Below are 17009 nucleotides of genomic sequence, written 5' to 3'. Positions count from 1 at the left end.
TATATATATATGAGCATGTTATTCTAATATTCTAACTGGTTTGTAAAACAATTAATGTACATAATATTCATAATCACCAATTTACTCTGTTTAACTTGACAGGATAAAATGGAAAGAGCATTTTTAGGTTGAATTTATGGTACCAGAGCGTAAGCTTGAGGTTCTAGTACCGAGATTAAAAATAATGAAGATAAAGCAATTGTGTATTAATTGGTACTAAGTCTATTTAAAGGTTTCATGCTTACAAAAAAATTACTTAAAGTATAACTCTATTTTATTTTAAAAGTATAAAATATTAATTAACACATTTATATTTCTATATTTCTATATATATATATATATATATATATATATAGGTTTATTAGTCTAAAACCATGTATAAGTAATTACATATTTTTATGTTATTATGTATACATGAATTATATACCATTATTTATATAAACAGATTGACATAGTATACTAAGATGTCTTAGAAAAAACAAGGTTTAGTCTTTTTTTATCTAAATTTGGTGCTTTTTTCTAGTATATGTCACATCAAACTTAGTATATATAGAAGAATTTTTAGGAAATTCTATCTTTAAAAATAAGTTGACATATATTATATCTTAATAATCTTATTTTAATGGACTTAAAGTCATTGATATTATTTATGGAAATCCAAATAAGTTTAAAAGACAAACCCTTATTTGCTGATAAATTTATTATTTTTGTCATTGAAAGATGATTAAGTGAGTTAACGATGTGAGATTACTAATACTATAAGAAAATCATAAAATAAGAACTAATTTTAGAAATCAAATATAATTAGTTGTTATAGTGACTAAACTAGAGATATTTTAGAAACTAAAAGAAATTTTGCTTTCTAAATTGATATCTAATTAGTTACCAAGGTTTTAACTACCAATTATTTATATTCTAAATTTGGTAGCAAAAACCTTGGTTGCTAATTAGATACCAAATTAAAAACTATTTAACAATAATAGAATCTAATTTAGAAACCAAATTTTGTTTAATCTCTAAAGTGGTTTCTAATTTAATCACTATAACAACTAATTATTTTTTTTGTTTATAAAATTGATTTATATTTCATGATTTTCTTGGAGTGTAAGTAGTATCGTCATGATGTTCATGAATCACTACAAGAAAATCATGAAATAAAAATCAATTTTAGAGATAAAAAATAATTAGTTGCTATAGTAACTAAATTAGAGATCATTTTAGGGACTAGATAAATTTTTGGTTTCTAAATTAATTTCTATTATTGTTAAATGAGTTTCTAAATTGGTATTTAATTAACAATCAAGGTTTTTGCTACCAAATTTAGAATCTAAATAATTGGTAGTTAAAACCTTAGTAGCTATAATTAGATACAAATTTAGAAACTATCTAATAATAATAGAAAATAATTTAGATTTTTTTTTTAGTTTCTAAAATGGTCTCTAATCTAGTTACTATTACAACTATTTATTTTGGTGTCTAAAATTTAGTTTCTTATTTCATGATTTTCTTGTAATGAATTTTACATAATTAACATTTTTAGAGCAGACAACATTTGGTTAGTATGTTGGTGATGGTTACTACTGTAAACAAGTAGATGCTTTAAGAATCAACTTTTCAAAGAGGTTTGGGAGCCTACTATTTTCTTATTTGTATATGTGTTTATCCTGTTAATTTATGTTTTTGTTGGATAAATGTATATAAATTGAAGTAATTCGAATATTATATATACAATATATTTTCTTTGTTGATCAAAAAATTGTCTTATACCATAAAAGATGAACTCATATTTTAAACAAGTAATACACATGCGCTTTTGTTTTCACTATCATCAATGAAAAATATTCTTAAGATAGTTACTATCAATTATTTAAATTTTGATGTGAGATTATTTAACAAAAAAGGTTCAATGATTTTGAAAGTAATAAAACAGTAGTTTTAAAAAAGAAGAGAATGTATTGTTAATACTTTATATCTAATTTATAATATAGGAGAAATTTAACCTTTTTCTTCAATGTCCAAATTTAGGGTTCATTTGTTGGTAGATAATGGTCAATACTTAACCTTCTGTTTTTTATGTCTCTTCAATGTGTCCTTCTTATTATTGCTCTTTTATTATGTATGGTTCCTGTCAATGAATCATGAAACACGGCCCATAACATAAAGTACGTACACTGTACGTACATGTGTAGTTTATACGCTAACTTGTTGCATATCTTAAGTCCTAACGGTTACCTATTATTCTATATAGCCCTACCAAATTACTTTCTCACGTTCAAATTTTTATATTCATTTAAAAGGTTTTAAAATAAATTCTCAACATTTATTACTAAATTTTGTTTTTTTCTAACACACTCTAAAGAAATGTGAGAAAAAATCTAGAAATTAAATGTTATTTTAAATATCATGTTTTAAAATCTGAACCGTCGAAAAAGAAAGTGTTGTGATATACAATAGAAATAGAAATATATTTAGGATAAGAGAACATTAAAAACAGTTTATATCTAAAATTGATGTGATGAAACCCTAGATTGTAAGAAAAGTGAAAAATGGTAAGGTTGAAAAGTTAAGAAGCATAAATATTAGTGTATGGCAGGTGATGAGTGGTGGAGTGAGGAAGAAGGTAGACAGAGGAGAAGAGGGTGGGGATATGTGCAGAATGCATTAGAAGATGGAAAAATAATAGAATAGGAGAAAGAAAGAGAAGAAAAAGAAGGTAAGATATAATGAAAATTCAGAAGACAGAGGGTCCAGGGGCTAAGGCAATAGGCTTATGTAACCTACATATACTGTAGCCTATGGCGTATTGGATTCTTGTTCTGCTGTTATCTTTTACTTGGCCAACTCACTAAGATCTAAGCTCTACGCACATGCACATGAATCTGCACCTGAACCTGCACCTGCACCTGCACCTGCTCTCAGGCCCTCCCTGCACCATTCAAATTGTTCATGCTATGCTTCTTCTATCTTATTATCTCACTTAATTTTGTGTTATAATACTCATCATACACGTGCATTATCAATTTTGTTTCAATTAATCTGAACCTCTCTCTGCTAAGCTACACCACACTGATGCATTCTATTTTTACTGTTAAAGTTTACTCCTCACTACCAACCTACCTACGTCATGCAAGCCTTCAGGGACTACCTATTTCCTATTTGGTGCCAACCACAATCATTTACTATACCACTAATCATATTAAATTGTTTCATCTTCTATGTTTCCCACCATAAATTTAACCAACTGAAAGTTTAATTTTATGTAAACCAGTCTTCAACCTTTCCACTTCAAATTAGTTATTCAAAAATTACAAGTCTTTTCACACCAAATTTGATCCACTGCGTCCATTAGAATGATTTATAAATCTTACACTTTCTGGCCTATGCATGCAAAGTAGTGAAAAGAGAAAAAAAATATAACAAGTCGTAATAAGATCAAGACAATTATAGGTGATGTGATGTGATGAGATAATCGCTGCTCTGAGGCCACATGGTTTTATATCTTATCCCTTCTTTCGGAGTTCAAACTCTGACGCTGCAATTCAACCCCTTTTCCCATATATTGGAACAGATCAAAGAAATTAATTAAACTGTTCTACTGGCCTTGAGTTTAATGCAATTTAGCAGAAGTTTTTTTACAGAAAAAAAAAATAGTCTGTATTACAGTTTTTTATGTGATGAAAACTTTCCCATTTAAAAAGTTGTTTAGAAACTTCAAAATCAACTTTAAAGAATAACGACTTTATGAAATTGGTGTTTAGCTTACCTCCAATAAATGGAGTTAAACAACCTTATCTTAAGTGGACCACTGCAATTATAAGAACGAGTATCCAAGTTTAGACCTATTTTATACCATTAACGCAATTTTAAATAGAATATAGAGTTATCTTTTAATCTCCTTTTTTTATCGAGGAAAGATAGGGAGCTATTTTTTTTATAAATTTAATATTGTACGACAAATTTGACTATATATAATAGTAATAACTACATATTTGGAATGAGCTACACTATTTATGCAACACAGTGCCTTAGTTTTGCTTGTATTTTTATTCATTATAAGTTTTGGTTAGAAACACAGTCACTAAATGCTATAGTTTATAGTGATCCTCTCTGGTTTTAAACTAATTTACTCTTTCGAAAAATTTGATTCTGTACTGTATGTCCACGTTTAGGTTCATACGTATACCTGTTTAGCTGTTGGTTTCGATCTACTCCTCCCCTCGTTTTCAGAACTCCCTTTATAACATTCATTATATATCTCACTCCAATCCCTTTACCTCATCAATATTTTCCTGTTCTTAAAGCTAGCTATCGGTTCAGTCTTTCACTTTTCTTTGCATAAAAAAGAAGAGGTTTGAGTGGATATTTTAGGAGGACATGCTGGCAATGGAAGACCTACTGTGTGAACTTAGTGATCATGAAAAGAGAAACGAGCAAGGTCTGCCACCGGGTTTCAGGTTTCACCCCACTGATGAAGAACTTATAACCTTTTACTTGGCTTCAAAAGTCTTCAATGGGAGCTTCACTAGTGTCAAGTTTGCTGAGGTTGATCTCAATAGATGTGAGCCGTGGGAACTTCCAGGTAACATCAATATATATATAGATGTATTTGTATTCTTCTGCCCAAACCCTCACAAGAATGGTGTGCACCTTGAGTTTCATCAAACAAATTATAAGAGAAAAAATGTTGACAGTAGATAATATTTTATGTTTGTTCAGAGTCAGATGAAGTAATAGAGTTTTAGAAATTTATCTTATTATTAGTTACAGTTCCTGCTGTCTTCGGCCTCATATTTAGGTTAATTCGTGAAAACTAAGACATATATTGTGGGCTATCCACTAGCATGTCACCTCAAATTTTCAATGGCGTCATCAACTTCCCTCCTTTGGATCTTCTTGTTTTTCCTGTTCCTAATTTTTGTGTGCTGAACATCGAGAGTGGACAGCTAGCTATATAACTCCAACAAAGTTTGAACAAAATTTAAGCAACTTTAATTGGTCCCAAGAGTTTTCCATCCAACATATACTAAGTAGAGGCAAAAGAAAATAAACCTATTTCATCACCTATATATGCCCTGATAGAAATGTGAACTTTTTAATGTGCCAGACAAATCAGCTACCTGGGAGAAAGATTCATATGAACCCTATTAACCAACTTGGTTCATGTACATTAATTTACAGATTCAAGTCAAATATGAGATGATGTTTTATAGGTTTCTATAAATTAGTTATACATGTTTTGCTTCCATGCCCTGGTGTACATGCATTGAATATTGATGTCAGAAATGTTGGGTGTGGAAGCAGATGTGGCAAAGATGGGGGAGAGAGAGTGGTATCTGTTCAGCTTGAGAGACAGAAAATATCCAACTGGACTTAGAACAAACAGGGCCACCGGAGCTGGGTACTGGAAAGCCACTGGGAAGGACAAGGAAGTGTTCAGTGCATCAAGTGGAACCCTACTTGGGATGAAGAAGACCCTTGTTTTCTACAAAGGAAGGGCCCCTCGTGGTGAAAAGACCAAATGGGTCATGCATGAGTACCGTTTGGACGGTGACTTTTCCCTTCCCCACCCTCACCCTCATCACATTTCTAAGGTACGGAACACAACCATCAAAATTAGACAGGATTCTGAATTATTATTGTATTTTTCTTCACACTCCTTTCTTTGTATAATAAATTCTCATTAATAGATATTTAAAATTTCAATTTTGTCTGAAGAATGGTGGTGTAAACAATATTATACAATGCAGAATCTACAGCACGTGCGACGTGCGAATCAAGTTATCTCCCTCCCTCTCTCTGCTCCTATTCCTACTCCCTCCTAAACTTTTTGTCTTCTTCTGAGTTGACCCACCTATGTGCACAGTATGGCACCATGTCTTTTCCTTTTCACCAACCAAACATGACCCTTTTCACTTTCCTTCATAATTTATTTATTACTAACCTTCTGGGTGGTTCTTTTGATGTGATCGATTGAATTGATTTTTATCATTACCAACCTGTGAAATTGTGAATCCCCATTAGTTGTTAATCAAAACTTACATTGCATGTTGATAATAGTTCCAATGTTTGTTTTTCACAGGAGGAGTGGGTGATATGCAGGATATTTCATAAATCCGGGGAAAAGAGGACTCCACTGGTCCAAGTCCAAGGACATTCAGATGCTTCTTCGTCTCCAACAAAAAATTCTTTACCTCCTTTACTTGCAAGCCCAACTTGCTTTACATTGGAACTAGAATGTCAATCCCAACAAAGCCCGGTTCTCATTCACCACCACCAAGACCAAAACCACCTCTCTCACTCTCACCCTTATCTTTTCCCATTGCATGCATCACCACAACTCACCAACGCCAGAAACCATCCTTCATTTTCTGACCTGTTCTTTAAGCCCCTGCACAACTCACAACAAAACTGCATCTTCAAGGCCAAGGAAAAAACAGCTCCAAAAGTAGTCAAAACGGAGGAGGCTACAGCATTCTATCAGTACCATTTACTAGGTGACGCCAATAACTTGCGGGTGAACCAAAATCCGAGCAATTTCCCAAACCCTTTCCCTGATGTTGAGGTGGATGCTGGGCTGATGGCATTCTCAGGAGGTCCAAATGCTGAAGTTAGGGACATGTCCACCTCAACTGCCTTTAATAGGGTAGGGTTGCAGCAGGTGATAGATGCTGCTCATATCGGAATAGATTCTTGGCCTCTGCCCCAGCATGTTTAAAATGTGTCTGTTATATATATATATTCATATATATTTACTGCTCTACATACACAGACTCCTTGTCTCCTACCTTATGTATTTGCATAACATATAATTAATTAAATGACTGCTTCTATTGTATGTATTCCTGCCTATGTCAAGCTAGATCTTCTACTAGATTTGTTACGTTCCGTGACTACAACCTCAGACACCGACAACATGGATCTGTAACACATTCTCGGACGTCTGATCCACCATTCATTGTACGTCATCAGTTTTTCATGTATGTTATTCAAATAATAGTGAGTATGGATATACAGATTTTATAGTAATAAATTCATTTTTATCAACACAGACACCAGCACGTAAACAATTTCAAAGCTTGGGTTTTTTTTCCTCCATTAATGGCTAATTATCAGTGCATAAAGCTTTCCGGTATAAGTTAAACTAAGAAAGTTCCAAGTTGTATGAGTTCGTGCAACTTATGCTATTTGTGAACATCCTTATTTTTACAGACATGAGTTAGCTTTTCGCTTGTTTAAGAGATATATATATTAAACTAGAACTGGAACGGTTGAATGAAAACCACACCAAACCAAAGCTATAAAAGAAGAAACAATGGGAATGCGAGAAAAAATTTCCAGAAATTCCAATTACAGAACTTTAACCTTCCATGCAAGTTTGCTAAACTAGTGAAACCTCGTTCTCGACACCAGGCGCCATTTTGAAGGAATCTTGGTTGGTGATGGTTCAGGCTAACTATAATCTAGAGTGCGCATAAGAGAATACTCAGTGAACATAGGTGTTCGCTTATAAGCATCATCACTAAATTCAATGATGTAAAATCATGTCATAATTATAAAACTATGATTAGTTAATCCATCATGAGAAGTAACGTAAGAGCTATAGAAAGAGAGCCGAAAAACGACAGCTAAAAAATTTATGACATTCCAGCATCACTCACTTCAACACTTTTTCTTTTTTTTTTATCAGCAAGAAACTCCAACACTTTATATAACATAACGATATATATATTATGACAATGAAATGAGTTATGAGAGAAAACAAAAGAGAGAAAAATGTTAGTATAGTAAAATTTTGTTGTATAACTATTAAGAATATAACTCCAAATTATTAATCATTATAATGTCATTTTTTTAAGGGGCATAGAACCAGGAACAGCAATCATGCTAGCACAGCCATGCCAGTAGCCCAGTAGCAGTGAGGAGGTTGTCTCCTCACCAGTCATGATAAATGTCACTGTTTCTTCTTTTCATACTCTCAAAATATTTATATATATTTCCTTTTCTTTCCTTGAAGCACTTCTAATTTTTACATGCTAAATCCAAGACCTTGGATTTGATTATGGAATGGAAACGAGGAAGTGAATTTAAGATAATTTGAGGAGAAAGCGTAAAAAAAGTTAGGATATTTAGATTAAGGTAAATAAAGTGAAAGTGTAGAAAAAAATTATAAAAGTTTGTGAGTGATCTGATGTGTGTAATTGTATTTTTTTAATTGATAAAAATGTAATTTTACACATTTATCCTTAGATTTAAAAATTGATAAAAAAATTTAATTGGATTGATTATTTGTGAATTATAATTGTTTTTAATTAAAATTATTTTTTGGGCAATTGAAACATTATTTTTGATATCGTGTTCGAGCTAATTTTGGAAAAATATAAATTATATAAAAAATTTGGATCATATTTATGATTCATAAACTTTATTTAGAACAAAGTTGTAATTGTGAATTATTTATTTTTCAATTATAGTTGTATGCAATTAAAAGATTATTTTCGGTATTGGAACAAATTATTTCTGATAATGTGTTGGAGTTATAATTCGATAAAGGAATTTTTATTTTTATGAAATAAATATTAATGTGTATTAATGCAGTATTTTAGTTTATTAAAGCAAAATTCATTGATAAATTTTGTGAATAATAATAATAATAATAATAATAATGTTTCATAAAAGCATATGAATGATACATTGAAATATGTATTATTCAAAAGAGTCATGGAAGTTCTTAATTTGTTTAGGGATTCGTGTCATAAATAAGATTACAGATTCGAAAAGAAAAACACATGCATAATAAAATACAACCAAATTTTTACGCAGTTTAGGGATTTGTAGTCAATATCTTCATCAACTTTCCCATTCTTCGCTTGAGAGGCAGGTCAAAGAGTTGTTTTACCGCATTAGGATGACCACACGAGAAGTCGTAACAATTATCAAACAAATCTTCATCCTCTATGTTCATCTCCTCTAACATTTCTCAGATATCAGATTCAGAGTACTGGAAAGTCGATGTACGACAGAGTGTGCGCGTGTGTTCACGAAATATGGAGTTTCGTTCTTCTTTTGCAACAACATGGCATCTATTATATTGCATATTTTCTTCCGTACCATTAGCCACTCGCTGTGATGACAAAGTGACAACCTCAGATGAAATGGCTTGTCGCTCAACAATATGACATAACCTATATATCTTATCACTACCCCTCCCAAGGATATCAGTTAATCCTTCAAACCTTGTGTTAAGCCTTTCCAGTTGCAAATCAATGACGTCCACCATGGGGGCTTTTCTTTTTGAGCCTCTAGAAGAAGAAGTACCACTTGATGGCTGGGATGGCTGAGGTGGCACCAATGGGGGTGTCAGATTAGGGTCAGGGCTGTATGAATCAACATTAGGATCAGCTACGCGAGGAGTTTCACATTGAGTCCATCCAATTCTGGCTCCTTTGGGATGTCCTCCATATTATGATCATTAAAATCTACATTAAAATGATGAGACTGAGTTTGACTTGATGATTGCAGTGTTGTTCTCCCACCGTGGTCAGTAGCACGATCAAGCTCACATAAGTCTTCCATCAACTTGTAGTGCCTGATGGGATTAACACGCCACTTTGTGGCCGAGGGCTTTGCCTGTTCATTAATGAAAAGAAATACACTCATATTCATAATTACTGGGTATGCGATAAGTGAAATCAGATTGAATACGTTACCTTTATCAACATATCCCACACTTCATCCTCGGCCTCGAAAATTTTCGTGCTTGGATTCCAAGCGAAACCACTCAATCCACTAAATAGATCATGGTTCTCACGCCATCTGTCCTTAAGGCTTTTCGGACTGTTCTTCACATTATTTTTTATAATCCCTACCAATCCACTCTGATGTAAGGATTTAACAATGTTTGTGTAACCCTGCGTCGTCCAACTACCATCAATGTGGTTACCCATAGATGCCTCATCGATCATGGCATTCAGCAATCGGAAATCCATGTCGGTAGTCCATTTTTTGTGTTCACGGACACCCTTCCCGTGGTCCATGATAAAACCTAATAAAAAAGTTTAAACTTTTACAATAACATAAATAGTTTCATACGTAAATATTAATAAAGGTGGAATGTCAACATTAAACCATGAAATTGTTCTTACAACAATATAAATATAAGTTCACGGATGTTACATAAAGTTAATTATTACAATAACATGTCCACATTTCATTCGTTATAGTATCCCTAATTTGTGACCCGAGCCTGTAGTCATCCTCACTTGCGAGTGTGATGCATCTATATCTCCTTGCATCAACTCACGATCAACTTCTTCCAACAAAGAGTCATCATTATCCACCCCGTGAAAATTTTTTATGAAGAATACAACATGCTAAAACAATATCGGTCATAGTTGTTGAAGATGGATGAAGCCTCTTCTCTACCTAGCTTTAGTGTGTGTTTGATGTAGAAAATAGCTAGTTTGTTTTGAAGTTTGTAATAGGTTTAGATGATCTTGTATGTAGGCTTTTGTATGTGTAAGGTTGCCTTTTGCTACATGATCTATCCTAGATGCCTAACCAAGCCTAGAATAAGCACATGAAGTGGTTAAAAGTTTTTCCAAAAGCTTTTTAGAGTTTTCTCCAAAAATCAGGATACTGCACAAAAATAAATCTGTTTTTCTGTAAAAGAACAGGTTTATTCTTTGGTTTGCTGAAAGGATTTTCGAAAGTTAGTTAGGGCACCAAAGGCACAACTCAGACAGTTACTTCAGTTAGCTGAGTTGGCAGTTTTCATAAAATAAATCTGTTTAGTTTAAAACTGAATCTGTTATTTTCATAACAGCTTTTCAACTGTTTTTTGAAAAGAAGTTAGAAACTGTTTTCTATAAAAAGAAAAGCCTCTCTCACATGAAAGGATGCTGAGCAATTACGTTTTTGACAGAGATCAAACACTTTCTATGTGAGAAGAAGGATTAAAAAGTTTTTTGCAAGGTTTTCCGAAGGGATTTTTTAAGTGTGCTTGTTCTAGGAAAACCTTGATCTTGGTGAAGGTGCTGGTGCAGTTCTGCAGCAAATTGAACTACTGGTTTTGAGTTCTTGCATCTTCTTTTCAGGTGTTATCTTTCCTTTATTCTGGTTTGTAAAGGTGTAAGTGTTAGTCACTCCTTGATAGGGTTTCTTGGAGTGCAAGGTGTGCTGAAATAGGGTTTTTCAGCATTGGTTGTATTGTTCTTGTAGTGTTCAAGAACTGTTGTGTTTGTAAGTGATTGATACTGTTTTTAGTGGATTCCACCTTGGAGTAAGGTGAAACTGGATGTAGCTCTGTATGAGTGAACCAGTATAAAAACTTGCTTGTCTTTTCCTCTCATCCCTGCACTCGTTTCTGGTTTTGCTTAATTCTGTCAAGAGCTAAATCTGTTCTTTTGAAATTGAATATGTTAATTCTGGGTTTAATAAAAATTGTTCTTCCTGATCTGTTAAAGTTCTCTAATCACGAACAAGGTATTTGTATATGATGTTCTTAATTGGTCTGTGAACAAATAGTCTATTCATTAAAATCTGAGAAAGATTCATTCTCTTTAAAACCTTGTGTTGGATGAACATGGTTGATTTCTTGGCATAGCTGTATTCTTCAAACTCATAAAATCTAATCAATCTGATTCTGTGACACCTCTCTGTTGATTGCAATTTTAATCTGAAAAAATTCAAATTGTGCTAAGACTGTTCTGAAGAATCAATCTGTTTCCTTGAAAAACAATCTGTTCATTTGTCTTTGATATACTGAAAATTGTTTGTATTTGCAAAAATTTTATAAGCTCAATTCACCCCTCCCCTCTTGAACTTAGACACTAATAAACCCAACAATAGTGTCCATAAAGTAATGAGGCTCTCTTCCGCTAGCGATAATTGGAAATCACTTTTTTAGGACACCAAATGTTCTTTCGATAACATTTCTTAGTGAGGAATGACGATGATTAAACAACTCATGGGAATTTTGTGGACCTCTTCAGGAATACTCTTTTAGATGGTATCAAACTCTGCGATACGGAGTTATAACTTGGGCTTTGGCATAAAACCCGCATCTCCAAGGTAGTATTTGCCTACAACCATTCATTAACAATTATTACTTATAAGCCATGTGACCAAATGAATATTTATTGCACTTGAAAACACATTCCACCAACCTTCCGGAATGACCAATGGATCCTCTCGTACAAACGCATCCTTCAATATCCTAGAATCAGAGATCGTTCCTTCCCACCCGGCAAGAACATATGTGAATTTCATGTCAAAATCACAAGCAGCAAATACATTTTGCATTGGGCATCAGCTCGGGGGACTTTAACACGGATGTGAGTGCCGTCTAGCACCCAAGCAATCCTAATACACAACAACTTCACATTTATAAATAACTTGCATTGCATACAACATGAATTAAATATTTAACTATTGTTTCTCATATTTATACCTTAAAGTATGGAAAAAAATTGATTGTTGTTTAAGATATGAGGTTCAACCTCAGTCCCAATTGGTTGAATTAAGAACTCTCCATGCAACATCAATATTGTCTTCAAAACATTATGAAAGTGACGAGACACTGTTTCCCCAAACCGATGAAAGAAGAACGAAACACCTCGATTCTTGATGTTATAACTAATGATGTGTAAAAATTTAGCCACTTGTTCTTTAACTGTAGATCAGAATGCATCTTTAACCATCCCCGTTCCTCTTATTCGTTGACATAAATTAATAAATGTTTCTGGACTCATGCAAATAATGTCACGACATCTTTCAATAAGGACCAAGTACGATATCAATTCTTGCCGACGACGCTCTTTTTGTAGAATAAACTCCAATATAACATTATTTGTCTCGGTTAACACACGCAACCGATTCAATCCATATACAATCATGCAAAGGATTGTCATTGTTGCTACTTGTGTCCACAAATTGATTTGCTCTTATATTTGTGAAATTAGTGTGAAATCAACACCAACTACATCAGGATTCACGTCATTCGTGCTAGACATCTCGACATTTTTCGAAATACATAGACCAATGCTTATCGTATCCATGGTCACAGATCTTTGACAATCATATAAGTTTAACTATTAGGTATAAAGAACCACATTTTAAAAAAATAATAGTACTAAATTTTTTTTTTAATTTTTTAAAATAAAATAAAATATTATATATAAACAATGTAAAGTGCTATAGTTATAGTTGTATTACAAATTCAAAATAATATTTATAAAGTTTTTTTTCTTAATTTTAGAAAAAAATAAATATTATATGTAGACTATAGTAGTATTTTAAAATATTTAAATATTTTGTATAGTTATAATTATTTTATAAATTCAAAATAATGTTTATAAAATTCTTTTACTTGATTTTAGAAAAAATAAAATATTATATGTATATTATCTATAAAGTAGTATTTTAAAATATTTAAATATTCTGTATCCTTATAATTATTTTATAAATTCAGAATAATATTTATAAAAATCTTTTACTTGATTTTAGAAAAAAAAAATATTATATGTAGACTATCTATAAAGTAATAGTTTAAAATATTTAAATATTCTATATACATGTAATTATTTTATAAATTCAAAATAATATTTATAAAGTTCTTTTAGTTGATTTTGGAAAAAATTAAATATTATATGTAAACTATCTATAAAGTAGTATTTTAAAATATTTAAATATTTTTTATACTTATAATTATTTTAAACCCTCTTCAAACTAATATTTATAAAGTTTTTTACTTGATTTTAGAAAAAAATAAATATTTAAATATTTTGTATACTTATAACTATTTTATAGAATATTTATATAGTTATTTTACTTTATTTTTAGAAAAAAAAAATATTATACATAAACTTTATGTATTTTCAAATACTAAAAAAATTTAAATATTAATAAGTTTTTTTAACTACGAGATAAAAGTAAAATTCATTCAAAATTTCATTAATACTCATTAATATGCTCATTAATGTGTTTAAGGAAAGAACTTAGAAAATCAAAGGGCAGCAGCATACATCTATTAACATAAAAAAAAAGTAAACACATTACAAATTCTTTCTCCTTTAGATTTCATTCTCCAAATTCCAAATCCATTATTTATAAAATTTACCTGTAGAAAACGTAGAGAACAACGATGCCGGAACCACCAACGACCACTGCGAACCACAACCGTCCACCGAACACCACCAGCAGAACCACCACCCACCACCACCAGCGAAACTGTTCACCATCCTACGACCACCAACAACGCCACCTACGGAACACCTCCACAAACGGAACCTCACCCACACCTTGCAACTCCGACAACCGCACACCTCAAACGCTTGTGAACCTCCGACAACCGCGCACCTCCAACGCTTTTGAACCTCCGACAATCGCGCACCTCCAATGCTTGCGAACCTCCGACGATCGCACACCTCCTACCACCGTGCACCTCCGACGATCGCACACCTCCTACCACCACGTACCTCCGACGACCGCGCACCTCCGATGACTGTGCACCTCTGACCACTTCTAAGGTACTCCCTCAACTCAAAACAAATAACTCACCTCCTCTCCTCTTCCATATTTATCATCCCTCTCATATTTATTCATCACCCACACACTTGAAGTAACCCAACGAACATTGTACGAATCTGTGTTTATGCAGATGGAATCTCATGCGTGAGAATCTCATGTGGAGGGAATATCTGCAACTGCATGGCACAGGCTGCTATGGCACATAGGGTAGTAGGTGATGGGTAATATGGTAAAACCAAATACTTTCTTACCAAATCTTCTCAACCTAGCACATAACCATTTTTCACTTTCTTCGCTTTTCCTCTCCCTCTAATACCCACAAACACCCAAATGCAAACGTGATGTTTCCTTCCTTTTCAATCCGGATGAACAGTAATCACCCGGATACAAATAGAGGCTAATAGATCTGAGTTCTACCTACCGGTAGAGACTCAGGACAAGAACCTTTATGTATACAAAAATGTACATTTTTAAGATGAATATATATTTTTCATTTTCTTACAATTAATAGTTCTGAAAAAATATTAGAAAATGCTAAGATGGATGGTCCATTCACAGATTAATTTTTTTTTTAGGAAAAAGGGTTATTCAGATAACATATACTCCTTCCTCACTTTCAATGCAATAATGCACTAAAAATTTATAATTTTAATAGAGGTTTGTTAATAGAGGTTCTTATAACCTTAAGACACATTTAATAAAGATTTTTCAAACTTTGGAAAGACACACACCACTTAGTAAAGGTTTTAATGAGTCCATAGTAAAATATTTTAATTTTTTTCCTTTCTCCTTTCTTAGTTTCTCCTTCTTTTTAACCTAATGAGTTCCTTCTTCAAAGCAATGTTTTCTAATGTTAATTCTAGGTGCTCATTTCCTTTTAATTGGAACATTATTTTTTGTTCTTTTAAAATCCAACAACCCCATTCTCTTCTTTCCCTTTCTGTTTCACCTTTTATTTTCACCATCATCATGTAGCAACCATTCTCTTTCTCCTCATCTTCTTCTTCTTAATCTTTGTTTTTCAATTTTCTTTCCTTTATTTTTCAGGTTAAGTTGAGTCTGGATAGCAAGAGAATGGAGAAGGTGTCACCGAAAGAGAAGACTAAGAAGGATGAAGTGCTTTTGAAGGTTGTTTTAAGAATTTTGTGTTTACAACCTATTCAGGTATTACAAAAAAATTATTTTTAACGGGGGTTATATTTTACGTTTTCAACGATTTTAATCACCGTTAAGTATGTTACCCGCGGTTTGCTTTCCCCCTGATGAATTACCAGCAGTTTTAACAAACTCCTGAAAAATAATTATTTGCCGAAAGTTCTTTAAAACCCCTGTTACTCCCAGCGATTTGGAAACCCCTGTTATTTCCGACCATTTTCAAAACCCCCTTTATTCCTAGCAGTTTTCAAATTTCCATTATTCTCGGTGATTTTCAAACCCTCATTATTCCCTGCGATTTTCAAACCCTCATTATTCCCTGCGATTTTCAAACTCCCGTTACTTCTAGGATGTGCATAAATAAAAAAAGTATATGCCAAATAATAAAAATGTTGAACCAAAATAGTCTAACGGTTTTCTCAAATCCTATGTTCTTCTACCACCTAACACTAATACACTACTGCAGTTCAACTCTTTTTTATTTACTTTTTCAAGATTTTGTAATACTATATAGGTATAATTTCATATTTATACAAAATAATTATATTAATATAAAAAATACATATTACTTACTAATACATTCATCTTATTCATTAAGATCCCTTTAGTGACCGGTGTTCGAATAATAAACATAAAAGATTTGGGTTTGATTCTTATTATAAAAAAAAATAAATTCATTATATTGATAATTTTTATCAAACAAAATTTATGAAAATAAACAATTTTATCGTCTAAAAATTTAGATAATGTTTTCTTTTTCAGCTAATGCAGATATACTTCATATGTATACAAAATAGTTATATTGATATAAAAAAAATACATATTACTTACTAATTCATTCATCTTATTCATTAAGATCCATTTACACCGTGTTTGCTTCTGGGGGTGGCACTGTTGTCGATGACGGATGTGTGAGTGTCACCCTCGTTTGGTTCCAAGGTTGCATGCATGTGAGGGAGGTGATGGAGAGAAAGTGGAGGGGTTAGGGTTTCATCTGAAAGATGAAGAGAAAGGAGAAAGTAGTGAAGGGAAAGTCACGTCACACATGTGAACTTTCGAATTTACCATTGTTTTTCTTCATTTATTCTTCACGAGTCTGTCTTCCATGCAATGACAAAGCCAAAGCACTGCCATTATCATGCACTGTTGCATTGTTTAAGCATTGCATGAGATTCCTGACTTTGGCTCAGGAATCCTTTGACCATAGAGTGCATTTGAATGCTATCAATGCAGCGGGTGAGAGTAGATGTGTGCCATAAATTGTTGTTTTACTTGTATATAAAATCATGGCTATGAAACTTTAGAATTCACTCAAAGAAACTCAAACT

The 17009-nt window shown here is 32.5% G+C and overlaps 1 protein-coding gene across 1 annotated transcript; it reads left to right on the top strand.

Moving 5' to 3' along the window:
- The first annotated feature begins 4065 nt into the window (after nt 1-4065).
- On the top strand, nt 4066-6839 carry CUC3 (NAC (No Apical Meristem) domain transcriptional regulator superfamily protein). Its single transcript, XM_068625815.2, has 3 exons — nt 4066-4579; nt 5302-5591; nt 6080-6839. The coding sequence occupies exons 1-3, from the start codon at nt 4375-4377 to the stop codon at nt 6713-6715; spliced, it is 1131 nt and encodes a 376-aa protein (XP_068481916.1). The 5' UTR covers nt 4066-4374; the 3' UTR covers nt 6716-6839.
- The last annotated feature ends 10170 nt before the right edge of the window (nt 6840-17009 follow it).

This window comes from Phaseolus vulgaris, chromosome 9 (genome assembly GCF_051622355.1).
Source record: "Phaseolus vulgaris cultivar YP4 chromosome 9, ASM5162235v1, whole genome shotgun sequence".
Lineage (NCBI taxonomy): Eukaryota > Viridiplantae > Streptophyta > Magnoliopsida > Fabales > Fabaceae > Phaseolus > Phaseolus vulgaris.
The sequence above is the reverse complement of the archived record's forward strand: the minus strand, read 5'-3'. Positions and strand labels throughout refer to the sequence as shown.